The sequence below is a fragment of the Barbus barbus genome (genome assembly GCF_936440315.1).
Source record: "Barbus barbus genome assembly, chromosome: 37".
NCBI lineage: Eukaryota > Metazoa > Chordata > Actinopteri > Cypriniformes > Cyprinidae > Barbus > Barbus barbus.
In genome coordinates this window covers 8,865,435-8,893,116 of record NC_136715.1, presented here as the reverse complement: position 1 = coordinate 8,893,116, position 27,682 = coordinate 8,865,435, and the positions used below count along the sequence as shown (strand labels likewise).

At 38.5% G+C, this 27,682-nt stretch overlaps 1 protein-coding gene across 1 annotated transcript in view; it reads left to right on the top strand.

Annotated features, from left to right (window-relative positions):
• LOC306857080 (protein diaphanous homolog 3-like) overlaps positions 1-27,682 on the top strand; it is a 326,012-nt gene that overhangs the window by 249,567 nt on the left and 48,763 nt on the right. The window contains exon 25 of the mRNA XM_079396755.1: positions 862-924. Within this exon, the coding sequence (XP_079252881.1) occupies positions 862-924 (63 nt within the window). The remainder of the gene's footprint in view (positions 1-861; positions 925-27,682) is intronic.

Sequence of the window (27,682 nt, the reverse complement as noted above, 5' to 3'; positions counted from 1 at the left end):
TTCCAACAATGACTGTATGATTTTGAGATCCATCTTTTTACACTGAGGACAACTGAGGGTCTCATATGGAACTATTACAAAAGGTTCAAATGCTGACTGATACTCCAGAAGGAAATATGAAGAATTTGTGGGACCTAAAGGATTTTTTTGAAGAACAGCGGGCATTTTAACTGTTCAGGACAAACAAGAGACCAAGAGACTCATGAACAACTATCACAAAAAGAAAAGAAAAAAACACCTGTGGATCATCCAGGTAATAACACTGTATTAAGAATTAAGCGTATGTAAACTTTTGAAGGGGGTCATTTTTTCATCTTTTTTTATTATTATTTATTTATCTATTTGTGAACTGTATGTAAATATCTTCTATGTGGAATCTTATTCAGGTCGTTACTTAATAAAAAATAACATTTTTAATATAACAAAATAGCATTTTTCTATGATCCTGTTGTTTTGGTAAAATAATGAACATTTCGTGTATGTAAAATGTTATATATTCTATTGTTCTGTAAATGCACAATTTACAGTCTGTAGCTCCTTTTAAAAATCTTTTCTATAGAAATCAGTACAGAATCAGGCCCCTACTATGAGCGCACTTCCTCTGGCATTACATGAGCCAATGGAGTGTAATGCAGCTGACCACCTTCAATAGAAATCAGGAGAGCCCAACAGTTTGATCGGTCAAATCAGAAAGACCTGTTAAACGCTTCAAGAAAGCTGAACTTTTTTTTTTTTTTTTTTAAAGCATATCATGTCTTTCCTTACTCTAGTAAGTAAAAATCTAATGTATGGAGACCGCAGGTGTGTTTATGTGTGAGAGCAGCTCTCACTCTGTCTTGTCCCGTGTCCTGATTTCCACAGATGAACCAACACAAGTGCTCAATCCGAGTCCACAAAGACCTGTTCTGAAAGACTACAACCACGGTAAAATCAAGAGTTAAAAGAGAGAGAAATAGCATTACTCTCCACTATTTGCTTTCCTTTTATCCTTTTCGCTATTAACTGCATTGTAATTGCTCACTAACCCTGATCTACCAGCCCTGTGTCCTGAATTTCTTTTCTGTTTGGGTTAATGTCTGCGTTGCCCTGTCTCAATCATGTGTGTCACTCTTTTTATAGATTTTTTTCACTTTCGTATACACACTAATGGTCAGTAGTAGGTCTAGATAGGGCCAATTACTTGTTTGAATGGCTCATAACAGTCCCTCAATGCCTCTTCTATCAAAAGGGAACCGCTTCTTAAGCTGCTGGTCATAAACACGACAGGTGTTATAATGTGATATGGGTTCAGCAAAAGCTTCAGACTGCTTCTGACTGCAGATATTCCTTTTCCACTGAAACAATGTTGGTATCTGCAACCTCGGCTTGCAGATACTGTGTGTTAGTGTATCTCCACTGCCTTGAGAGTCGATCAATGATTTTACTGGCTGTTATTTTACAAACTGCCTACAAACAAACAGTGGATCATGGTGAAATGGTGCAGCAGTGAAAATTTTTATAACGACTCTGTAGCCGCTTCCAGTGTAAATAACTTCTGATTCTTATAGGATATTTTCATGGTCTAGATTTGGTTTAGCTAATAGATTTCTGGCCACTGATGTTAACAGTTCTTGGTTCAAGACCTGATATTCTGATCAGTGTGGAGCCATTTTTAATTTCTATTCTTTTTTTTAAATATAAAGGCACAGAATATAATGTGCACTGGCTGCTGCGGCACCATCACCTAAACCTTGTTGGTGGAAAAGGGGTAAGAAAAAAATGATTGCTACAGTTTCCATATGCAAGTGTCTAATTTCCTTTTGTGTCCTTCTTATTGCATGAATCAGTATTTTCTGTCTGCTTGCACGTACATTGTGTTCTGTCTTATTTCAGTCAAGCGTGCTGCTTACAGCTCACAGCTCATGTCTGGTTGTGATTGGACAGGTGATGTAAGTGTCAGAGTCAGCAGGGTTATAATCAATGTCATGCACTCCCTTTAGCTGCCGTTACCGCCAGGTGTTAATGTGTCGTCCAGAAACTCGCTGTGAGCTGAAAATGCCACATTTTCAGCCAAACTGAACGCCCAGAAATAGTGGGAAGGTTTTTTTTTTCTTTATTTTTTTTGGCTGAAAAAGCTTTTCCACTATTGTCTATTGACAATATTGTCTGTCACAAAATTGCAATATGTTGCGCTCTGATGAGCCATTCCTTTTGACATGACAACCATTAATGTAACAATCCAGTTTTTCTGTAATGAATGGGATCAGTGTTCATCAGCTGATGTGTAGTGGGAATCAGAAAAGCCTTCTGGAACAAGATCTTGTAGCAAACTTCCATCTGTGCATGTTTTTGTGTTCCTATACTCTTAAAAAAATAAAGGTTTCAAAAGGAGGCTTTCACAGCAGTGCCATAGAAGAACCATTCTGGGTTCTGAAAAAAAAAATCCACTAGAAAGAGCCTTTTGTGCAGTGGAAAGGTGCCATGGATGTTAAAGGTTTATGCCTGTTCCGCCTCTCAGATCTTCAGTTTGCCAGTGTTACGTACAGTAGTAATCATTCTATTATGCATCAGCAACATAAAACAAACAGATGTGGCTGCCTTGTCAAAGGTTACTACATAATCATTATCGAGGCACTTAAAAAATTAAGCTGTAACCCCATTAGCAGTTATTGGTTTTAATAGGAGTCCCTGCAAGCATACAGGAATACAATTACTCCTAGATCTCCTCCCACACCCACCCAGAGCACTGATAAAGTCTGTTCTCACTCCCACTAGTGTTCTCTTACGACTTATCTCAAATTAGATTGTGCGCAGAAAGAGAGAGTGAATAGACAGAGAGAAAGATGTGTGCGTATGCACGATCCATCATAAGAAAGACTGCCGCAGCTCACATTAACTCCCCTCATATGTCTCTCAGCAAAAAGTAATGAAGGACACAGGGCATTCTGGGATGTCGAGTGTGGCGCCCTCCCCTCCCGTGGGCCTCTTGAGGCATTGGAAGGCATGTGGGAGCCTAGCTACGGGGCAGGGCACTGTTGCCCTTGTCCCTGTGTTTTATTCCAGGCTAGGCTGACTAATGGAGCCCCAGGCTTGTGTATGTTCATGCAGGCCTCTGCAGTTCAGCAAGCCCCTCTGTTGGCCAGGCTAATTAGTTCTTATCTCACACCAGGCTTCAGTCCCATTCATCTTCATTTCGGCTGTGCCATCTGCTTTTTAAATAAAACTCTAAAGTGTCTCGTGTTGCACACACTTTGTCCTCTTGGTGCCTCCCAGCCTAAATGCAACGCTTTATTCTCAGTGAGGTGGGTGATGAGCTTGTCTGTCTCTGGAGAGTTATGTCATGTAGGATATATTGTGTGTTTGCGTGGTAGGCACCTTTATTTATTTATATATTTAGACTTACAGTGAACCTGAAATGGACTTTGCACACTATTTTAGTTTCCCATTTCTTGATATTCAAAAAAAATAAAAAATCTAGGGCTTGATTTTATTAATTGAAAACTGATTGAATTAGGGACGGATGGTATATCATATCAGTTATCAAACAATATTTTGTATGTTTTAAATATTTATTTTTACTTTTTTTAACTGCTTTATTTTTTTTAGAGCAATATGCACAATAACACCAGGAACATGAATTAAGAAAATAAAAAGGGTCCATTTTAATTCCATGCTGACTTTAAATGTAGTGTCTCTGAATATTTAATTACTCATATATTTAAATATATTGGAATTTGAATTGTGCTAATTTTCCTCCTCCTCACATTTAGATTACGTTTGTGACACCTAAAGCTCACTTAGTTAATGTTTAAAAACAGTGATTTAATAACACTGTTAAATCTAATCTTTATTTAATAATAATAATACTGTTCATTATAATGCTGTGATGCTTAAATTCGCTCGTAGCTTTTAAAGTGATTGATTTTGGTTTTTTAATGTTTTATTTTACGTTTGTTTCCATCATCTATTATATATTTTTTCTAATTTTAATAGTGGCCATTTATTTATTTATTTATTTATTTTTTTTAGCTGAATTGTAATGTCTCAGTTCATTCGTAATTTCAGCGCCTACCCACTTAGGTTAAAGACTCAGGTTGACTCTCCAGAGCATCTCCACGTTTCCCAGTAGTAACTCTTCTTTCTCAAATCTATCATTATTTGCATTTATTGCTGTAACCTTTATTGAAGTAATTATCAATATTTTACAAAGGCTGCATGACCTTTAAAGTGGCCGAAAACAATGACTGTAAAGCTAAATTTGGCTATTTGTTAGTATAATTTTTCACATAGCTTTGGTGACCTCAGCTGAAAGTAATTTCAGAGGCAGAGCAAGTTCACAAAAACATTTATATCTTCATAGTAATATACACTGAATTATTCGCAGTAAGACCATAAAAGTGTATTTTAGTAAACAAACAGGGTCCATTTTGACTTGATGTTTATTTTAAGGCTTGTTATTTGCAGTTTGTCTGTCTCTGAAGAGTTTTGTCAAATAGGAGTTTGTGGGACAGCCTCATTTATTTATACAGTTTAGGCAACCTTAATATCTGTATATTATTGATTTGGTTCCCTTCTTTCATGGCAAGATTATATAAATCTGAATGAGATATTAGCTGATTGACAGTGTAATGAGTACAGTTGGAAAAGACCAGTGGCTGAGCGAACGAACACATGCTGGAGTATGTCAGCTCCGTCCCGGTCCCCTCTGCCACTGCGTAGTGTAAATACCCCTCAGTAATTGATCTCCAGGGCTTTAGTGTTTCACACTCCAGCGGAGCAGCAAAGTGAATTAAAATCAGACACATCTGCAACAGGAGACACCGTAATTAGCCACAAAAAATAAACTGGTCAGGCTGGTGTATGTAGCATTAGAGCAGTGGGAAGAACGTGGATGTGTGTGTCTGAGCGTAAGCCAGTTGGAATTGTCAGACGCAGGCCGGAGCAATGAGACTCAAGATTGCATTTTCCTGCAAGGCTTTTGGGAGATTCCTTTTACACGGGCCGGCAGCAGCTTTAAGAGTCCGACTTTCTCAAATCGAGTAATCTATGGAGATTCAGGTTCCTAGACTTATGCCTTTGGCCGTCTATTACTCTCTTGGACTCAAAGGTGTAAATGCTGAGGCCAGAACACACTCATGGATCCTTACACTGCCTTTTTTGTGCACTACACACATCCAAAATGTGTGCTGTGGTCAAGATTGAAGGGTAAAAGCTCTCCGACCCTTATTTTAGGAGCCTCTAAGGAGTCTCTCGTCTCTCTCTCTCTCTCTCTCTTCATCTGAGCCTGAGGCAACACTTAAAGCCTTTAAGTGTGACCGGAACCTCACATCCCCCCTCAGGATGGAGATAAAGATGCTTTATGACTGAGTGACCAGGGTTAGGATAAGACTTTCAACCGAGAGAGGACGAGTGAATGAATTGAGGGAGCAGTCTGGCTCTTAGGGGGGCTTGTGCTTCAGAAATGATGGATTGATTGGATTTGACCACATGGAGTACTTCCACATCAAAATTGATTCAAGAAATATAATTGTAGCTTTAACCGGTAACTCTTGCCTTGGCTTGTCAGTTCAAGCATACCTTTAATGTACCGGTGAGTCAGGAGAGTAGACTAAAATGTGCCACAGATGTCTGGCATCTATTGAAAAGAAAATTTTCAGTGTTATATTTAACCATGTTATGGAGTATTTGAGAATATGTTGACGACTTGAAGCAACCAGCGCAGCTTACCCCAAGCATCTGAATCATACTGAAAGAAATTTGGAGAGTGCATCATATTCATTATGTTTTTTAAAAAGGTTAATTATGTGATGTGAATCTTGCAGGTAGCTGTATAGAAAGGGCCCTTTTTTAAATATAAGGTCACTAGATGAACGGAGGTGGCACGTCTTACCCCACTCTCCTTTATTTCAGAAAGGGCACCAACACTTTTGTCGCCCTGCTGCCTTAGATGCTGCTAGAAAACCCTGCTTTTTACTGAGCTATTAGGTCCATGTTCTGCCTACTGATTAATATTCCACCCAACAATGATCATGTAACATATTTCTGAATTAGAGCCTGAAATTGATTTTATAGCTGGCTGGGAAAGGTCACTCCGCACTTGGTAAATGAAACCAATGGAAGGTTTGCAGTCAGAGTGGTATGCACCACTGCTAAAGGTTTTATGAGCACGTTTGATAGACAAGATTGATTTTTATGCATAATTCTGGACCCGATTAGGAAACATTCACAATGGACCTTTCAATTATTGAAAAATAATGCACATTCATGGTGGTCATGTAGATATAATGCAAAGCACATCTAGTATACCGTACATACAGGATATGTTTACTGAATTTTTCAAAATTTTGCCACTAAAATACTTGTCAATTAAGCATCTTGCTTAAAATATATGGTTGTCATTACTACTTCAAAATGTATTTATTTCATGTGAAATAACAAGGTTTTGTGTTTGAGCCTGTGTGTGTTTGTGTGTTGTGTCAGAGAGAAAGAGAGCAATCACATGTGTAACAACTATGTCCTATTACATAATATTTAAGGAATATTGCATAAGCAGAGAAAAATAACATAAACACTGTGTATGTGCAAGCTACACACAGTGGTTGTGGTTTATCTATCTTTTCATTTTTTGAAGGAATTATTTGAGTGAATTACTTATTACTTGTTCATAATGACTTTCACACATTTGAATGATCCAGTTCAGTGGGCATTTAACTGTTCATAAGTTGGATTGCCTGGGGGAAGAAACTGTTCTTGTGCCTGGCTGTCCTGGTAATTGTGGCTCTGTAGCGCCGGCCAGATGGCAAAAGTTCAAAAAGGAGATGACTTGGATGTGAGGGATCCAGGGTGATTTTCTGAGCCCTTTTCCTCACTCTGGATGTATACAGTTCTTGGAGGGTGGGCAGGGGGGCACCGATAATCCGTTCAGCAGTCTGAACCGTTCTTTGTAGTCTTCTGATCCCTGATTTTGTGGCTGAGCCAAACCAGACAGTTATTGATGTGCACAGGACAGACTCAGTGATGGCTGAGTAGAACCGTTTCAGCAGCTCCTGTGGCAGGTTAAACTTCCTGAGCTGGTGAAGGAAGTACAACCTTTGTTGGGCTAGCACTTGATTGCGCTCACTATGCACAGTTACACGGCATGCTCACGCTCACTCATATCCAAGGTACAGTAAATCATTACCGCCGTCATCACTTATGTGTTTTGTTGAACTAATTACGTCGTCATTGGCTAGAATGCATGTGCAGGTTACTTTAATTCCCGAACCATGCCCTGTTCCGAAGTAAACTGAGCGAAAGTCAATCACATTTCCATCTATTGCTGGATCTGAGAAAAAGAGAAACTGAAGAAAAAGAGTTCCCACCATTCATTAATATTAATATTTTTTTATTTGCAAATAAAATGAGGAAAAAAGCACATGGTAAAACATGGGACCGTGAATGGTTTTGTTAATCAGAGTTAAGAATTCACCAGTGTAATGGATTAAATAAAATGTAGTCTAATGATTTGGACAGTCAAACACTTATAAACTGCTTTAGTAAAAAGAATGTAAATTACAGTACACCCCTTAAAATCCAATTATACCCCCATTATGAATCTTTCAGTACGCACACGCAAAATAAATGTCTCATATGATTTTATTTTAGGTAATATGTCTATTATGAAATCCTTTTTATAGCATCAAATGGCTTATGCTCTCAGTCAGGCTGTTCTGGGGAGCCACACTGCTGATGTAGAGAACATTTGCTTCAGGCTAGAGGTTTAGTGATATATTCTCTCTCTCTTGCTCTCATTTCTGCCTCGTCCCATCTCTCAGGCCTGAGAGCCTACAGGGGAGGAGAGAAATAAAGTGTACGGATGAAAATGGAGATAATATACAAACTTATCCTGGTCCATTCTGGATTTAAGGCATTCATCACCGCCCAATACAATACGCTCGCCCTTGTTCAGAGAGCCTGCAAGCTGTTGCAGCACTTGCAAAATAGATGATGTGATATATAGTCTCAAGGCAGTTTGTAAACAGTACATACATTAAGAAATTTATGCCCTAAGAGCTCTCTTAATCATCTGCTTGCTACCAAGACTCATACTTGTGCCCATTTAAAATCTAGCATCCCAAAAAGTCCCATTACTTTGCTATCGAACACAAGCATTGTTGCGAAAGTACATAAATACGAAGCTCTTTTTTCACACCTCCTGATTTCTTAAATGGATTTATCAAGATGAATCAGGCCCGTGCAGTGTGTACAAATGCAGGATTTTATTTAAAACCCCCATCAAAGCAGTGAAGTGCACCATCGCGCACTCATTTTTCCTTCTTTCTCGTACTGATGTGACAGAACCAAAGAAGGGAGAAGGAAAAGCAATATTTAATCGGCACGTCTGAGAGCAACTTGCATTGTTCTCTTTCTACTCTAATTGATGCCTCGTGTCATTGTTCTAAAAGTTGGACTGTCAGAACTCTTGATTTATCTGTGATTTAGAACCATACATCATCTGCACCTCACATACGGGGCCTCTGCGTTTCATTAGAGTGAAAGATTAATTCAAAGAGTCAGTTCAGGAACATTGACTGAACACACACACCGCTTCTCTTCTGCTACTTTTTGTGTGGCAAAATATACAGTCTTTTGGCATCTCACAAATAGCGAAAATGTCATACGGAGCGAGATCAAATCTCATCCCATTAAACTCCTCTGGGCCGGACAAACACAGTGTGTCCTCTGTCAGCTCTCTCTCTTTCTCTCAAACCTCATCCCTTTCTAAACACTAGCTGCATCTCTCGGCACTTCCTGTAAATCAAAGCCGTTCTCTCCTCACCAGGCTCGTACGGCACGTCTCTGTAAAGTGAGTTTGTACAAACCTTGCCGGCTGAAGATTTGTGTGTGTTTGTGAAGGAGAGTTTGCGAGCAAAGATAAAGTTTCTGAAACCAAATCGTAGGCTATGGAAACTAGCAATGCGAAAGAGTGGATTGAAGAATAATGTTGTTTAAATTCAATAATGACTAATATGGCAGTCAGTGCTGGGTAGATTACTTACAAATTGTAGTCCGTCACTGATTACAGATTACATGATGAAAAACTGTAGTCAGTAACATAATCTAGGTTACTTATTTTAGGCAGTGTATTCTGATTACTTTTTATTAAACTTGTTTTAAACTTACCATTAAACATATCATATTGAAAATATATTCCTTGAAATATTTTTGTCTCTTTTTGTAAATATAGTCAAAGCTGAATGATATGACACATGCAGTAGGATTTTTAGAAAGGAAAATTTAAAATAAAAGAAGAATTAAGGAGAATAAATTGTGAATAATTTACTGCCATTGCGTAATCATCTAATCATGTAATCCATAAAGTAACTGTAGTCTGATTATGAGTATTTTAAAATGTAATATTTATAAGTACTTAATTTTTGGAATCTGATTATGTAATTGCGTGTAATCAGTTAATAACCAGCCCTGATGACATTTTAAAACATTAACATTATGCACTCGTTGGTGTATTTATTCTCAGAGTTGCATTTCAGATAATTCATTTAAAACACAAATAGCACAGTAATTGCATTTTTAATGTCGCTGTGTTCATATGATATTGACTTGGCGCATAAATAGCAATGCTTTTGAGTATTTATGACTAATTCATTTAATTTGGGAGCGTATCAGATAATGCCCGTTTTCAATGTGTAAAGCACAGCTCGATTACATCTTCACGTAAGTGAGATTAGTAACAGTTCTGTCTATTTTTAATAAATGAAGCATACGGCAATGACTTTGTAGAAAGATGTCTGTATATGTGTGTGTGTGTGTGTGTAAAATATGGTGATCATTTCTGTAGGGAGTCAGATTCACTTTTTGTAGTAGATGAGGTTGCTTGTTCCATTTTAGCTGGTTGTGATCATTTCCTCACCATTATTTCATTCCCAACCCATATGACTGCTTTCTTCGCAGCTACTCTTTTTCCATACAATGAAAGTGTGGGGACGAAGGATCTGAAGCACCTCTAAAGGCACCATCAAAGTCTAGACTACTTGTGCGATATATTCTGAAGTGTGAAAAGACTTCTGAAGCTATACAAAGATTGTCTGTGAATGGTGATTAAGGTTACACTCCATTCCTAATGCAGTGCTATTATATGACTTCAAATATATTTAAGTTTGTTTATTTATTGTCCTTTTTGACTACTTTACATGGTCCTTTTTCTTGTACCTCTTAGAAACATCTCAGAGTTTGAGCTTCAATATTGAACTGTAGAATATGCAACCCTATACACACCACAACCCATTTTATTCTATGGAAAAGTGCATCTTGGACATTCAGGGCTCTCAAAATTTCAAAATCCCTGGTAGCCCTTCAGGCAGGCACTCAGATTTAGCCCAAATAAAAAAAGACCATAAATGTCAATCAAAAACATTTTCAATACACAAATATCAAGGGATATCAAGGAAAGTGTTTTATTTGACTATTTACAGGGTATCTGCAGAATTTTTTTTTTTTATCGATTTAAGGAAATTTATGACTGAGCTGCACAAGTAAAATGAACACCGTATGAGTGGGGTTGGACAATATCTGTGGTAACATATTAAGCCATAAAATTAGATTAGATTCAACTTTATTGTCATTTATGCAGAGTACAAGTACAGAGCTAATGAAATGCAGTTAGCATCTAACCAGAAGTGCAAGAATATAGTGTTTTATATACATATAAGTGCAGAGTAAGTGAAGATATGATTTACAGAATATACAGTGGAATTGTTATATACAGTATTGAGCAGAGTATATACAGAATATAAATAGGAATGCAATGTAGAGATTGTATGTACATTATGAACAGAGCAATGTAGATTATATAGATTACAGATTATATATACACATTATGAACAGCAGAAATGTGAGAACAGTGGTAATAAATAAATACAGCTGGATGAGTGTGCAAAGTATTGATAGAACAATGTATTCTATGCAAAATAGCAGTAGTGCAATATTTTAAAGAAATAGTTTACTGTGCTTTGTATAGTAACAACTTTATACAGTTTATAGTGTAATAACTTTGACAATGTGCAGTCTGTGCAAAATATGAGTAGTGCAAATGCATGTGTGTAAAGTACTGTGACCAGTGCAGTAATAATAAGCAGGTGCAGGTTAGATTGGTGGTGTGGCGTTCAGAAGTGTCACAGCCTCGGGGAAGAAGCTCTTCCTGAGCCTACTAGTGCGAGAGCGTAGGCACCTGTAACGCCTGCCGGATGGAAGGAGGGTGAAAAGTCCATGGTTGGGGTGAGAGGCATCCTTGATGATGTTTCTTGCCCTGCCCAGACAGCGCTTATGATAAATGTTCTCAATGGAAGTTAACTGGGTGCCGGTGATCCGTTGAGCAGTTTTCACCACCCGCTGGAGTGCTTTGCGGTCAGATGCGGAGCAATTGCTGTACCATACTGAGATGCAGTTCGTGAGTATGCTCTCAATGGTACAGCGGTAGAATTCCACAAGGATCCTGGGATTCAGGTGAACTTTCTTAAGGATCCTTAAGAAGTAAAGGCGCTGCTGTGCCTTTTTGACCAGAGTGGAGGTGTTATGGGACCAGGTGAGGTCATCAGAGATGTGGATGCCAAGGAACTTGAAACTCGACAAAAATGACATGATTTACAATTCAGATACAGGTTTTCACAAAAATAAAAATCTTATATATGGGTATTTCAGCCTTTAAATAATTTTTATGAAAAGGGATAAGTCAAACATATTAATTATTATATTAGATTCAAGATTTTTATTTGTCACATACACAATTATACAGAGTATAACCAGCAGTGAAATGTAAGTCAGGTCCGCTCCAAGGACAGTGCAATTGTATAGACAAATATTAAGAAAAAGAAAAGTAGAAGATATAAAAAAATATAAATATAAATGTGCAGGTCAGTAATATGCAAAAAGAATGCAAAAAAGTTGTACAGGGTATTTAAATAGCAGCATATGAGGTAGAAAAAATTATGAATAGCTTATTGATATAGTGATATTTACATGGAGTCAAGTGATGTTATGACACAGAGTTACAGTTTAGGATCCTGATGGCCTGGGGGAAGAAGCTCCTCCTAAGTCTCTCAGTCTTTGCCATCAGGCTACGGAAGCGCTTACCAGATGGAAGCAAAGTGAATAGTCGATTACCAGGGTGATTTGAGTCCTTGATGATTTTAACAGCTCTACTTTTGCAGCGTTTGAGGTAGATGTCCTGCAGAGAGGGGAGAGCAGACCCTGAGATGCGCTCAGCTAAGCGCACAACTCTCTGTAGTGCTTTGCAGTCCTGATTGGAGCTGTTTCCATACCACACTGAGATGCACTGAGTCAATACACTTTCTATGGTCCCTGAATAGAAAGTTTTCAGGATTGCTGGTGAGACCCTGAATTTCCTCAGCTGTCGCAGATGGTACAGTCTTTGCCTGGCTTTCTTAACCTGTGTTTGGATGTGTGTAGTCCAAGTCAGGTTCTCAGAGATGTTTACACCGAGGTACTTGAAGCTACTCACCCTCTCCACAGGGGTCCTACTGATCATAAGAGGAGTGTAGGGCTGCTGCTGTCTCTTCCTAAAGTCCATGATCAGCTCTTTAGTTTTGCTCACATTCAGAGAGAGACAGTTGTCCTGGCACCATGATGTGAGTCTCTCTACCTCATCCAAGCATGCGGTCTCATCGTTGTTGATGAGGCCCAGAACCACAGTATCATCAGCGAATTTGATAATAGATGTGGAGCTGTGAGAGGACACACAGTCATGCGTGTAGAGAGAGTAGAGCAGGGGACTCAGGACACAGCCCTGTGGGGCTCCTACGTTCAGAGTGATGGAGTTTGAGGTGAACTGGCCAACTTTCACCACTTGAGGTCTGCCGGTGAGGAAGTCTTGAATCCAGTCACAAAGTGAGGAGTTTAGGCCAAGGTCTGTGAGTTTAGAAGCCAGCTTGATGGGGACTATAGTGTTGAAAGCTGAGCTATTATCAATGAATAGCAGCCTTACATAATTCCCATTGTTGCTGTCCAAGTGTGTGAGGGAAGAGTGGAGGACGTGAGAGATGGCATCGTCCGTAGATCTGTTTGGGCGATAGGCAAACTGAAGAGAGTCCAAAGAATCAGGGATGGAGGAGCAGATGTGGCTCTTTACAAGTCTCTAAAAATCCTTCATGACTATAGATGTGAGGGCAACTGGGCGATAGTCATTCAGACAAGAGGGTTTATTGTTCTTAGTCACAGGGATTATTACGGATTTTTTAAATGAGGTGGGAACCACGGAGGTAGCAAAGGACTCATTAAAGATAGACGTGAACAAACCAGCAAGCTGATCAGCGCAAGACCTCAGAACACGGCCGGTTATCCCATCAAGTCAGGCTGCTTTCCTGACATTCACTTTCTTTAGCGCCCTCCGAACCTCATCCTCTGAAACGGTGATTACAGGATCATCGCTGCGCTGCCTGCTGCTTCCTGACGCGCTGGACGGCAGAGATCGAATCTATTCATTTAAAACATATTACTGTCTAAATTGTTTAGATTTTTAGAAAGCACCCCACATGAAAAAAAATACTATAGTAATTTATAGTAAATACTATAGTGTTTTTGAACCATGCTATAGTAAAGTGTATTATACTGTATATATTATAGTATTTACAACACTTTAATGAATGCTACAGCATACTCTAGTATTAACTATAGTGAACATATAAACTGTTTTTACTACAGTAAACTGTAGTGTATTGTAGTATACCCTATAGTTGTTGAAAACGTAGTACAGTATTGGGTAAAGTAATTTGTTTATATTATTATAGTTGTTATATTACCACAGCATCTATAGAATTACCACAACAAATGAATTCAAGTACTTTATTATAGTATGGTTCAAAAACACTATAGTATTTATGTACTATAAATTACCCTACTATTTTTTCATGTGGGACATTAACTTTTCACATTTACAACTCTGTGTTTGCTGTGTAAAAACATGGGTCGATCTAAACATAAGATAGGCTTTTTGGAAATGCAAATTCATTCTCTGCCATGAGGTGTCGCTTTAAGAGCGGCCGTCAAAATAAAGTGGTCCATTCCCCCAGCGACGGCTATAAACAGCGCAGCACCGAGCTCATAAACGTTGCTTCATCAGGCATTTTATAGGCAAGATTAAATGAAAATGCCAACGATACGTTTCTGAGGACAGTCGGTTCTTCAGAGATACATTCACATAAAGAAAGACATCTGTGCCTTATTTTGACTTTAAAACGTCATATTTATTCAATGACATAATTGCCTTTTGAAGTTTAATCCAGCCATATCGCGATTCTTGCCTTTCCACCCCCAACTGTAAGACTTTTCTTATACCATTTAACGTATTTTAAGGCCTTAAAAACTCCCTGCCCTGTATTTTAAGGTAGCCTGTCGGGCAGGGCGGTGATGCATTTTGGTAGCCCGACTGGAAAATACAATAGCCCCGGGACGTCGGGCTAGCGATTTTGTGAGCCCTGACATTTTGTAAACGCTCATTTTTGTGTTATGGCAGATGAGTATATGATTTTTGGGTGTACTTTTCTTTAAAGCCGTATTTGACCATTGGAGCATGGTCTCTCTTTCCCTCAGATTATTCCTCATGACAAACAGCCAAAAGTAATGGAAACAGGTGGTGCTGGAGCGCAAAGAGAGAGGGAAAAAGCCCTAATCAGCCCACTGACAGAGGGCAGACTGAGCTGTGGGTGGCTGGCTAATCTCTGATTACTTTCCTTTCCACCATACAAACCTCACAATGACTCAGCGTGTAACGCTGCAATGCAGGATGCACTGATAGGCCCTCCACTGGAGCCTCACGCACCAACCGGGAGAGAGTGAGAGATAGAGAGGAGAGGACAGTACAGAGGTGGATAAGACTGAGAGATGGACATGGAGAATACCTCTTGAGGAAGGGGCGGTGACTGGATCAGTTAGTGGGGATGATGCTCAGACTGGTCAGTGGAGGAAAATGTCTCTGATAGAGAAGGGAGTAAAGAGATTAAAGTCTAACGAAAGGTGCATGTAGTTACCTAAACATTTGGGTAAAAAAAAAAAAAACTGTGACCATGGACCAGAAAACCAGTCAATAAGGGTCAATTTTTGAAATTGAGATGTATGCATCATCTGAAAGCTGAATAAATAAGCTTTCCACTTATGTATGGTTTATTAGGATCGGACAATATTTGGCCGAGAAACAACAATTTGAATATCTGGAACCTGAGGGTGTAAAATATCTTCATGGAACATGATCTTTACTTAATATCTATCATTTTGACCCATACAATGTATTTTTGGCCATCGCTACAAATACACCCCAGTGACTTAAGACTGGTTTTGTGGTCCAGGGTCACATATAGACAAAATATAGGTTTTTCACGCACTAGTCACTTTTGAGATTTTGGGATATTATTTCCATAGCATGTTAACTTTTTTGGTGGAGAGAAAACTTGTTCATTTCAGTTGTTAATTGAAATGGAATAAAATCTAAGCATTAAACAATAAAACTTAAGCTTAAAATGCATTGAAAGTGGAAAAGAATTAATTCAAAATATCAGTAAATCAGTAAGTAGTATAGAAATAATAATGAAATAACAAACTGCAACTACTTTTTTCCTATAGTGTGACGGAAGTTTGTTAGGGGTCGCACTGGTGCCTCTTCAAATGATAAACTGATAAGCACTGCCATTTCTGTTGCGTATGAGAACCATTTAACCGTAAACCCGCCAAAAGCAGAACAAATCAGCTCGTTTGAACTGTGCAACTTGGCCCAAAAGGCAGTGGAACGTGAGCTTAAAGCAAATGTTTTCACTCGCTGTTAAACAGTGCTGTGACATCCAGTGAGAAGCCTTCAAGATCACTGATAAAAACCACAAATGTTTCTGTGATTTTAATGAGTTTAACAGAATGAAATGACACTGACATTCTCAAAAACACTGACATGAAAAACATTGTGCACAAAGAAGACTTTTCAATCCACAAATCACCAATGCTTACCATGGAGTTACTATAGTAGTATTAATTGTAACATTGTGGCAGAAATGTGGGATTCATATTGAATTTTATTATGATTATTAGTGTGGGCGTATTAAATGTTAAAGGAGTAACGGAATATAATTACAGGTTGTTTTTGTTCGTTTTAAATCATTATTAATCTGTCACAATTTTTGTGCATTTGTATTTATACTTTCATATAACAAAACCATGTTTTGTTTTTTGTTTTTTTTACCATGCTACTATCAACTCAAGCTACTATGAAATGTGACACCTGTATAGGGCCCTATGATTTCCGCAATGCAGAAAATGCAGACTGAATCATGGAATCTGGTCGTAAAAATGGAATTTACTATATAACACTGAATGTCACAGAATATGCCCAATTTTGGATGAATAAATAAAAAGTAGGTAATTACACTTACATAAAAACGCAAAATGGACTAGTGTCTGGGAATATTAAACCACAAAAATGCTATTTAAATGTGAATCCTGCAATGTTCTGGGTGAATGAATGACGCAAACACGTGGTTTCATTTACTACACACACTAAAGCGTCTGAAACGGTGATTTCAGCCTCTGCCGCCACAATATATGAGTACATGAACACATGAATATAATTTCTAGAACTGCTCAGAGAGTCACTTCATGAGCATTTTACAGTTTCTTGTGAGAGAAACTATCGTCATATCATATACAAACAAAAACTCAAAACAAAATCTTCCCACTACTTCTAATAAAATTATTAAAACATTATTTTCAAGGAATATTTACCAGGAAAATGTACACACAACACAGTATTTCTGGAAAAAAAATTATAAAAAAATATTTTATAATTATAATTACAGAATATTGTAACACTGTCCACTGAAGGTAGTGAGAGCGTAGTGAGAACACAAGTGCAGTTTTATTTACAAAATGATCCAAAACACAAACATAATCCAAACAGACGAAGACTTGACTTGAAACAGACTTGACGTGGGATGAACAGACTTGAATACATTTGACTTGGCTTGAACAGACTTGATTTGACATGAACAGACTTGACTTGGCATGGACAAACTAGACTCACCAACAGCAGGTAACAAAATCAATACATGACGAGAGACGATGGCAACATGATGGCTACTTATAGCAAACAATACAGGTCACATGACAAGAACCAACCAATGAGAGACAGGACACATGACTTAGACTACCAATCAGAACATGACACAATGAACAAGAGAACCAATGGCATTAATACATGAGGGCAAGGGAAGCATCACACTAACAGCATGAATAAATATATATATATATATATATATATATATATATATATATATATATAAAATCAATTATTTAGAGATGCTTTTGATTATTAAAATTTCATGAAACCGTTCAAATGGAATCTAGAAAGCTAATGGAAAATGGAATTTGGTAATAAAAAAAAATAAAACTGAATTTAAAGGGGGAAAAAAACTAATGTATTTCATAGGGACCTACCTTTGCCACTCTTTTCAAATGTTAGTCTGGAGGCCTAAATGGAGAGAGCATAGACTGGTTTGGAAAGGTATATTGTGGTGTATACCAGAGGATGTAGATGTGAGAGCTCCATTGGGCGATACGTGGTAGACGCAACAACCTTGTCAGAGCTCTTTCTCTCTCTCTTTCACATCACTGTTATTACTTTGAACAGATTGTTCAGGAAGTCCAAATTTGGTGTGCAATCAAAATAAATAGACAAGAAGGGAGAGAAGAAAGAGGACCAAGGAGGGATGAATGCACTTTTTCTTTTTTTTTTCTTTTTTCAGTTAATTGAATTTTACACTCCCCTTATCTCACAGCAGCATGCAGACCAACCCCTCCCATAACCGCTCAACACAAGATATCTCTCTCCCTACAATGGCGTCAGGGATGGACGACTGGTATGTGCACATATTAAACGGACCTCCACACGGCCGTGCTCTCTAAATCGCCCACGTAGATCATCCAAAGGACAGATAAGTTTAAACGGTTAGCAATTATGTGCAAGATTGCAGAGAGCAGGTGCTAAAAGTATTCAAAATGGTTTTGAAGCACGTTCAGATTTGTTTAGGCAAATTAAACCCTGATTTGATTTGCTGAAGCGGTTGGGAAGGTACTAATCACGGCCCTTGTTTAATTATCCCCTTGCTTTCACTCTCTCACTCACTCTTTTTCTCGTTCTTCCTCAGTAACAGAAGAGATTAATCTGAGGTGGGCTATGCAGAGCAGGCTCTCCGTCCAGCGCACGTCCCGCCGTAATGCTCGGGTGGTTGCCATGGCAACAGAGTGGCTGAATGAGTGGATTGGTTGCGTGAGGAGACACATGTTGAATGCCGAACAAGGCTGTTTGTGCCATAGAGGGAGAAAACAGGGTGTGGATCTTTGTGGATGTGGATGGTTGTCGCTGTATGACAAGCTGTTAGATGGTAAGCGTAGTAAAAATGCTCAAGATGTTTTTATGACATAATGAAAGCTTCCTTCAGCCTGACTGGCATATCATCCTCAAGCTCTTCTCCAAATCCGGATCATGACATTCCGGGTCGGAAGCTTTCAGAGGATCCGTGTCTCTGTGACTCGCACCTAGTCCCCACCCTGACTTCCTCTTCCTCCCTTTCTATTGATCCGGTGGCAGGGAGATGTGCCGCTCCAGTGAAGTTATTCTCAGGGCGTCTGGTGGGTGGTTGACCCCTCGGCGCTTGGCCGTGGGGCAAATACCCTCCCCTTCAATGGACCCCCTAATCGCCAACCCCTTGTCGTCGCCCCAGGGCTTAGTCCTAGCCGTGTTCCCCCAGGCAGGTTGGGATCATTAGGGCAGCGCATGCTGTGATCACCTCCCTCTAAGGTATAAATTAAGCAGCCCTGCCTCTCTGATCGCCTGCAGAATGATCACTGTCAGGGCCGCTCAGCTGCTAGACTTCATTAACATCATCTCATCCAGCATCACGCATGGAACCCTTCAAGGCAAATTTGTAGCATGACCGTAATACTCGGACTACTGCTGGTGGAGTCACAGGTGGTTTTCACAGGTTTTTTTTGCCTTTGTTGCAGATCTTTCTTGTGCCAAAGACCAATTTCCTGCATAGTTCACCATGTGCCATGAGAAGTGTTGGGCAAGTTACTCTGAAAATGTAATTAAATTACTGATTAAAAGCAATCACGTTACTGTTCTGATTACTTTTTCAAAAGTAATTAATTACATTACTAGTTACGTTACATCCATGAAATTTACATGAAATCCCAGCATAAACGCTCCCAATAAATATTTGTTATTAAAGCATTAACATTCACGAAACACTGTTATTTTTAACTAAAGCAAGCATGGGCTGTTGCGTACATGGTTTGGCATGGCAGAATGCCAGCAAATAGCGCTGCTTTCATAATCTCTAAAAAGATCTCAGTTCATCGCAGTCTCACAAAGCTCTGTTATAATAAAATGAATATATGCATAATGAATCTTTCATAATGTCTACAATTCATGTGTTACAATGAGAGGATTCGGGAGCATGCAAATTTTAGCGCTGCACTCCTGACTGGCCATCTGTTATGTTGGGGCTCGCGGGAGTGCAGGTCTCTAATCCACTGGCACTGGACTCGACAGTGTGTGTGCTACACCCTTTTAACAATCTAGATTATAAAACACTGCATTTTGTCAGCAATGTAACGCGGCAGTAACGTATAGAGACCTCAGCTTGTAACTATACTCTAATTACTATTTTAAAAATTATAACGCGTTAAATTACTCCGTTACTAAAAAAGTAATCAAATTACAGTAACGCATTACTAATGGCTCATTTCCATCGAGCAGTACAGGTCAGTGCAGTACGGTACGATTCGGGACAGAACACCCTGATCCAGCTTGCGTTTCCACTGCCAACAGTACCCTTACTTGATAGGCGTGGTGTATGCCGGAAAGTAGCGATCGACAATAAGCACAATAATAATAGCCATTATAAAAGTATATGTACAAAGTATAAGAGGAAATAAAGACAAAAGCAAACAATTCAGTCAAACGTATCTACAAAGTCAGCGTTGTACTACGGTAAAGTTTTATATATAAAAAATAAAAATAAATATATAAAATTAAACATAACTTTTGTGCTCAGCCAAAACGATATGACCAGGAACAAATAATAGATTAATGCCTGTTAAATACACCCAAACGCATTGTATCTCATGTTTAATCATTACAGAGACATCAGAGCCAGTGGCAAATGTCAGAAGGACTAGCCGCGCGTAAGGCTGCTCGAGGCGGATACATGAGCACTGAGCGCCCGGTGATCGTGTGGAAATCGGAAATCGGCATAGTAAATTTTCCAAATAGGATTTATGAAGTGAAGTGACATACTGCCAAGTATGGTGACCCATACTCGGAATTCGTGCTCTGCATTTAACCCATCCATCGTGCACACACTCAGCAGTGAACACACACACACCGTGAACACACACCCGGAGCAGTGGGCAGCCATTTATGCTGCAGCGCCCGGGGAGCAGTTGGGGGTTCGGTGCCTTGCTCAAGGGCACCTCAGTCGTGGTATTGAGGGTGGAGAGAGCGCTGGACATTCACTCCCCCCACCTACAATCCCTGCCGGCCCGAGACTCGAACCCACAACCTTTGGATTACGAGTCCGACTCTCTAACCATTAGGCCACGGTTTATTATAAAGTTATAAATGGTTTATTATAAATAAACCGCAGATTTGAGTCTTAACTACATTATCGCCTGAAAAACACTTAAAACTACATTTCATGACAGAATAACAGTAATACTTTGAAAATTACGCTGGTTTTTGGGCAATGACCTTTCACAAGTCCACAAGAACAGACAAGAATGTATATTGAGAAACGGCTATTGTCTGTGTGAATATATAAAATCATAAAATACACTGTTATATTTTTTTGTGTTTGCACGCACTGATGTAAATAAGCCCAACTAGGGATGTAACTATTACTGGTTTGACGATAAATTATGATAAAATTCCCCACGGTTAGTATTACCGTTTCATATTTTAATTATCATTAAAACTGTATTCGATTACCGCGATCTGAACAACTCACGATAAATAAATACTGTCCAGCATAAAGCAGAGTGTTAAGTAACAGTCTCACGAGCGCAAGGCAGCAGAGTAGTTTCATTCTGAGTGAAAACAGGGAGGAAAAGCTGGGAGGTTTTAAAAGAGTGCTGGGGGAATTATACAAATGAATATATCAGTGAATTAATTATATGAATGTACCTCTGAAGGTTCTGACTGTCTTCAGAAACGATTCGATGGCATTTTCTTTTCATCTCAGCTCCATGTAATACCTAAAGGAAGTGTTCTTAATCACAATACTGCTTTGTTCGCGGAGTTCACGGGAATCAGCTGTATTCAGCTTTTCCATATAAAGCGCCACCTGCTGTCAGAGAGTGGATTTACAGACACTTATTTACATTCAGCCTGTGTGCAAGGCAAGTTTATTTATATAGCACATTTCATACACAGTGGTAATTCAAAGTGCTTTACATAAAAGAAAGTGAAATAGACATTGAAATCAATAAAAACATGGAAATAAAAATAATAAAAACAAGGAATTTTAAAATGATATAGAAAATGATTTAAAATAAATTTAAAGAAAATGATTATACAAAATGTATTGCAGTCAGTTCGGACATATAGCACAGTGCTCATTCAACAAATGCACAGTTAAACACATGAGTTTTGAGTCTTGATTTAAATGTGGCTAATGTTTTAGCACATCTGATCTCTTCTGGAAGCTGGTTCCAACTGCAGGCCGCATAATAGCTAAAAGCAGACTCCCCTTGTTTTGTGTGAACCCTTGGTATTTCTAACTGACTCGATCCTAATGATCTGAGTGGTCTGTTTGGTTTATATTCAGTGAGCATATCAGCAATATATTTAGGTCCTAGGCCATTGAGTGACTTATAAACGAGTAAAAGTACTTTAAAATCAATCCTAAATGTAACTGGAAGCCAGTGTAAGGACCTGAGGACTGGTGTGATATGCTCAGATTTTCTGGTTCTAGTCAGAATCCTGGCAGCAGTGTTCTGGATGAGCTGCAGTTGTCTAATGGTCTTCTTGGGAAGGCCAGTGAGGAGACCATTACAGTAATCCACCCTGCTGGTGATAAAGGCATGAACAAGTTTCTCCAAGTCTTGATTGGAAACAAAACATCTAATTCTTGCAATATTTTTGAGATGATAGTATGCTGATTTAGTTATTGCTTTGACATGACTACTGAAACTAAGGTCTGTCTCCAGAATCACCCCAAGATTTCTGACTTGATTTTTAGTTGTTTGACCCCTAGAGTCAAGGTATGCATTCACCTTGAGAACTTCATCTTTGTTTCCAAATGCAATGATTTCAGTTTTCTCCTTGTTTAACTGAAGGAAGTTCTGGCACATCCAACTGTTAATTTCATCAATGCATTGGCAGAGGAAGTCAACGGGGCTGTAGTCATTTGGAGATAAGGCTAGGTAAAGTGTGCAGTTTCTGTCTGGCCAAAAAACGGACCAAATTTGCATGACCTGCTGTAAATTTTAACCGGTTGATGAAAAACAAGCTTATGTGGATTCTACACATTTAAACAATTCAGATAAGCTATATAGAATTATTTATGGAGCAGATAAGTGGATAGAGAGTTGGACTTGTAACCTGAAGGTCGTGGGTTCGAGTCTCAGGTCCGGCAGTGATTGTAGGTGGGGGGAGTGAATGATCAACACTCTCTCCACTCTCAATACCACGACTGAGGTGAGACCCTTGAGCAAGGCACTGAACCCCCAACTGCTCCCTGGGTGCCGCAGCATTGGCTGCCCACTGCTCCGGGTGTGTGTTCACTACTGAGTGTACACTTGGATGGGTTAAATGCAGAGCACAAATTCTGAGTATGGGTCACCATACTTGGCCACACACCACTTCCCCCCTCCCCTTCCCCTTATTAATCAATTATCATTTTGACTTAACTCTTTTCTTTAAAGGCTGAAATGTGAGGTTTACCTTTATATGAAACTTTTTCAAAGCTTTATTTGAACGTTTACATTATTTATTTGAACATGCTATTAAACTGGTGTCAGTCAAGTTGTCATTTAAAATCCAGACCTCATTGGTAATGTTATTGTTTTAGTGATTATGCAAACAAAAAGTCATTTTATTTGCTGTTTGTTGATTTTTAAGTATAAAACTTGGTGAAGTGATTTTTGTTTTGGTACTTTTTGAACATCTCCAGCACATTTTAACAATACCGTGATAATACTGATAACCGTGATAATTTTGGTCACTATAATCGTGATGAGAAATGTTCATACCGTTACATCCCTAAGACCAACATGGACAGCAGAGCAGAACGAGTGAGCTCTATCCCCTTCAACCAATCAACTTCTGCAGTGAGTTTAGCTCCACCCTTTTGGAACCCTTTGCTGTGCTAGGTACCCCAAAGGAAGGGTACCAAAAAAGTGGTACGGTACAGTTCGCTATTTTGGTACCATTCACAATTTCTGACAATGGAAACAGGAATAATTGCGTACCGTACCACACTGTACTGAACCGTACCGCTCAGTGGAAACGAGCCATACCAAACAGGTGCCATTAATACAGATAACGAGTGGAGGACAGAGGAGCCTCTTAAAGAAGTTGTTACAGGTCTGTGAGAACCAGAAATCTTGCTTGTTTGTAGGTGACCAAATACTTACTTTACCGAGGAATTTACCAATTAATTAATTAAAAATCCTACAATGTGATTTCCTGGATTATTTCCCCCCATTCTGTCTCTCATAGTTGAAGTGTACCTATGATGAAAATTACAGGCCTCTCATCTTTTTAAGTGGGAGAACTTGCACAATTGGTGGCTGACTAAATTTGGACTTTTTTGCCCAACTGTATATGTGTGTGTATATATATATATATATATATATATATATATATATATATATATATATATATATATATATATATATATATATATACACACACACCAACAGTGGTTCTTTGGCTCGTAAAGAACCTTTAAAGGGGCTTAACAGGTTCTTTGTATGGCAGTGGTGCTATATAGCACCAAAAGTGGTTTCCCTATGATTATGAGCCAAAGAACTACTTTCAGTGCTATATAATATATATATTTTTTTTTTTTTTTGAGTGGTATAGTGTATAATGTTGCAAAAGCTTTTTATTGTTGTTATTTCAGATAAACGCTGCTCTGGATATTTCTATTCATTAATGAATCCTGAGAAAAAGTACTCAACTGTTTTAAATATTGATGATGATGATATTGATAATAATAATAATAGTTTCTTGAACAGCAAATCAGCATATTAGAATGATTTCTGAAGGATCATGTAGTAATGAAGCTGAAAATTGTGTTTTGATCACAGGAATAAATGACAGTTTAAAATATATTCCAACAGAAAGCAGTTATTTTATATAAAATATTATTATATAATTTATAGTAAAAGTATTTCACAATATTACTGCTTTTTCTGTATTTGGGATCAAATAAATGCAGTTGATTTTAGAAGCTGAAAAACATTCATTCTTGAGTACGGAATAATTTCTGGTTAATTTTTTGGTTAAGATGGTAACACTAGGAGCTGCATATTCACCCACACAAGTGGCAAGTGACTCAGCTCCTCGCGGGAAACATCAGGTTATAATTACAGAGCTTGACATTCCACTGCATTGGTATTGAGACATTAATAAATGCATTTTATTTCTTGCATTTGCTTGGCTTCCCTCTTTTATTCTCTCTCTGTTTCATTCAGTTATCAATTCCAAGTGAAGCAAGCAGGACTCAACTCACAATTGATTCCAGCAGACATTGTTATTATTAGCATTGTAATATATTGTAATCAACATTTATGTCCACTTGTCTGCTATTCACTATGCTTTCTGGCATGCTCTGCAAAGTATACTGGATTTATATATTCTTCCAACATATGTCATTCACCTTGCCTCAGAAGTGTACCTAATTATACCTTAAATGCTGTCTGGGTAGGCCGCTCACTGGGTTTAAAAAAAAAAAAAAAAACAAGAAAATTATTTCTCTTTATTTTCCTTCTCTCTCCCAGCTCTAAACGCAATCATGTGCTAGGTTCAGGAAAACAACACTTTTTACCCTTAACACGCAGTTAGTTTTCCATTCATCTAATGAAGATAAAAGGCAATTAGGTTGGTGTTCATTAACTCCTATTTTTGAATTAAATTAGCCTTTTGTGTGGTAATGGGTTTTGTTTGTGTGTGCTAGTGAATGTGTTTTTTCAATTTGCATTTTTGTATTTTAGTGTTTGTTTGGCCAGGCTAATGAATGAGAAATTGCAGAAGTGAGACAGAAAAAGCTGTGTAAAATCTGCCCCAGCCATGAGATGCCCTGAGGAAATCACATACCGTTCTGCTTAAACAGTGATATTAGAGTTGTATTTCTCATATGCCAGCTATATCACTGCTCTTTTAGAAAAACACTCATGAATGCACTGTTGACAGGTTCCCACACCGCTTCTATTGAAGTATGCACTCGTGAGTGCACATTTGCTGTCACTTTTATTTATTCTATACACACAGATGCATGTCTATCCGACTAGAACCCGCAGCATGTGTAAAGCTGTTGGGTTGCCATACCTCCATTTTTATGTATTTGCCAATTACAGATTGAAACTGTCATTTTAATAAGATTTATTACTCTTGTTTAAGGTGCACACTGAATGAACACAACCTAATTTAACACAGAATATAATTTCTATTCAATATTCATTGATTATTTAGTTGTAAGTTTCTGTGTGGGCCTGGTGATTGGTTGGCCTTGGCTGTGGTTCGAATTGTAAAAAGTTAAACAAGCGCCTCGCGTGTGATTTCAGAACCTCCACACAGCTGGAATCACACTCTCTCACTCTGTGCTTCTCATCTATTCCTCCCTCATCCCATCTTCTCAGGATTATCACACCTTTAATGGCTTAAATCCGCTTTTGTTCAGGGAAGATGAGAGGATAGAGAACGAGACGGGGGGGGTGGGGGCAGGCGTTCTCGCGTCTAATCCTCTGAATCCCGCAGCCACTGGGGCTGTAACAAGGGAGGAACAATAGTTAGAGAGAGAGAGATGAAGAGGAAGAGAAGGACACGTGTAACCTATCCATCAAAGGAATGAAGGATTGTCCAAACAGGAGATGAAAAGATGATTTATCAGGGCATCATGCAATTAGGCCTCTTCCTACAGTGTGCTGACATTTGCATGTGTTTATGCACACGTTTATAGTGATTGAGAGCCATTGTTTGGTGTTGAATATGTATTGATATCTTGGCAAGAATTTGCTCAGGTAGTTATATTTTCAGTAAATTGAATTGATTGATCGTCCGTTCACAGTATGATGGTTTTTTTGTTTTTGTTTTGCATGTTAATATTCTTCGCCCAGCTTTTAATAAGATCCAGACATCTTTCAGAAGCACTTTTATTACTGATGTGCGCCTTCACACCGAAATCAGTTGACGCAAACCAGTACAAAAGCATCCAAACCCAGAGTCTCATCTTTAAAAGATAATTATCCGTCTTGAGCAGTCGGAGGAAAGATGAGGAGCGTAAAAAATAGATCAGGAAGAAGGCGGCTTCTCTGATCACCCCTTTCACAGACCTGCACATCAAAATTATCAAACGCACAAATTCAACACCACCGTTTTCATGTGCAAATTCCACTTTACATGTTGACCGTTTGGATGAGTTTCACCCCTCTTGTCTTTCTCTATTTCCTACCGCCTTTCTCCTTCACTTTTATTAGCGGCAAATGTAGTACCTCTAATCCTCTTAATTCCTGTGAAAGAAACCACACAGGAGGAAAAACAACTGACATCTGTTTTTGTGGGTGTAATAGTTCTTTTAAAGATGCGAGGAGAGATTAGTAAACAACAACAACAAAATAGCTGTCGTAAACTGGCTTTGAACAGAAAGGAGCTCACGCTGTGGGGCGGTCAACGACAAACTGATTTAAAGATGTCAAGACAAGCAACGCAATTGCAGTGCCGTTTCTTTTGGTGACATACACGTGATTAAAGATGCTTATTTTAGGTCATGAGGATCTGTAGTCTTTTATCTCAGTAAGTGAAATTCAACATATCGAATCGCAATTCTTGTCCACAGCCCACTGTTGATATCACATCAGATCTGAAATTGGAACAAATAGTATTTTTTAGACATAATAATAATGATAAGCAGAATGCATTACAGGCTCAACGTTAAGGATTTTTTCTTCTGGCCCGGTCAGCCAGTGGTTCAAATTTTTACTTGCCCTGCCAACATTTTCACTGGCCCTGCCACAAAAAATAAAATGGTTGCTGTTATCATTGTTTTTGATCTATTTTATCTTGTATTCCAATAAATAAGCTTATATGACTCCAATATTTTAGATACCAATTAAATTTTACAATTCTCAATTTCAATTTTGATACGACAGCAAAATCCACTAGCTATAAATAAATATATTCAAACATAGTTCAAACATTATTAAAGACAAGTGAATAGTCAGTGAATAAGAACACATAAACATATCACAAGTAATAGCACAATTAAATATAGGCCTATAGCACAAAGATAGAAATGAAATGACGTTTTAGGTTTTTCAGGTACAAAGAAATTGAAAAATCACAAAATCACATTGCATATTCTTCACTCTGCACCTTTATTTTTCATAGCCATTTGAGATTAGAGGCACCCACTGGACTTTAATC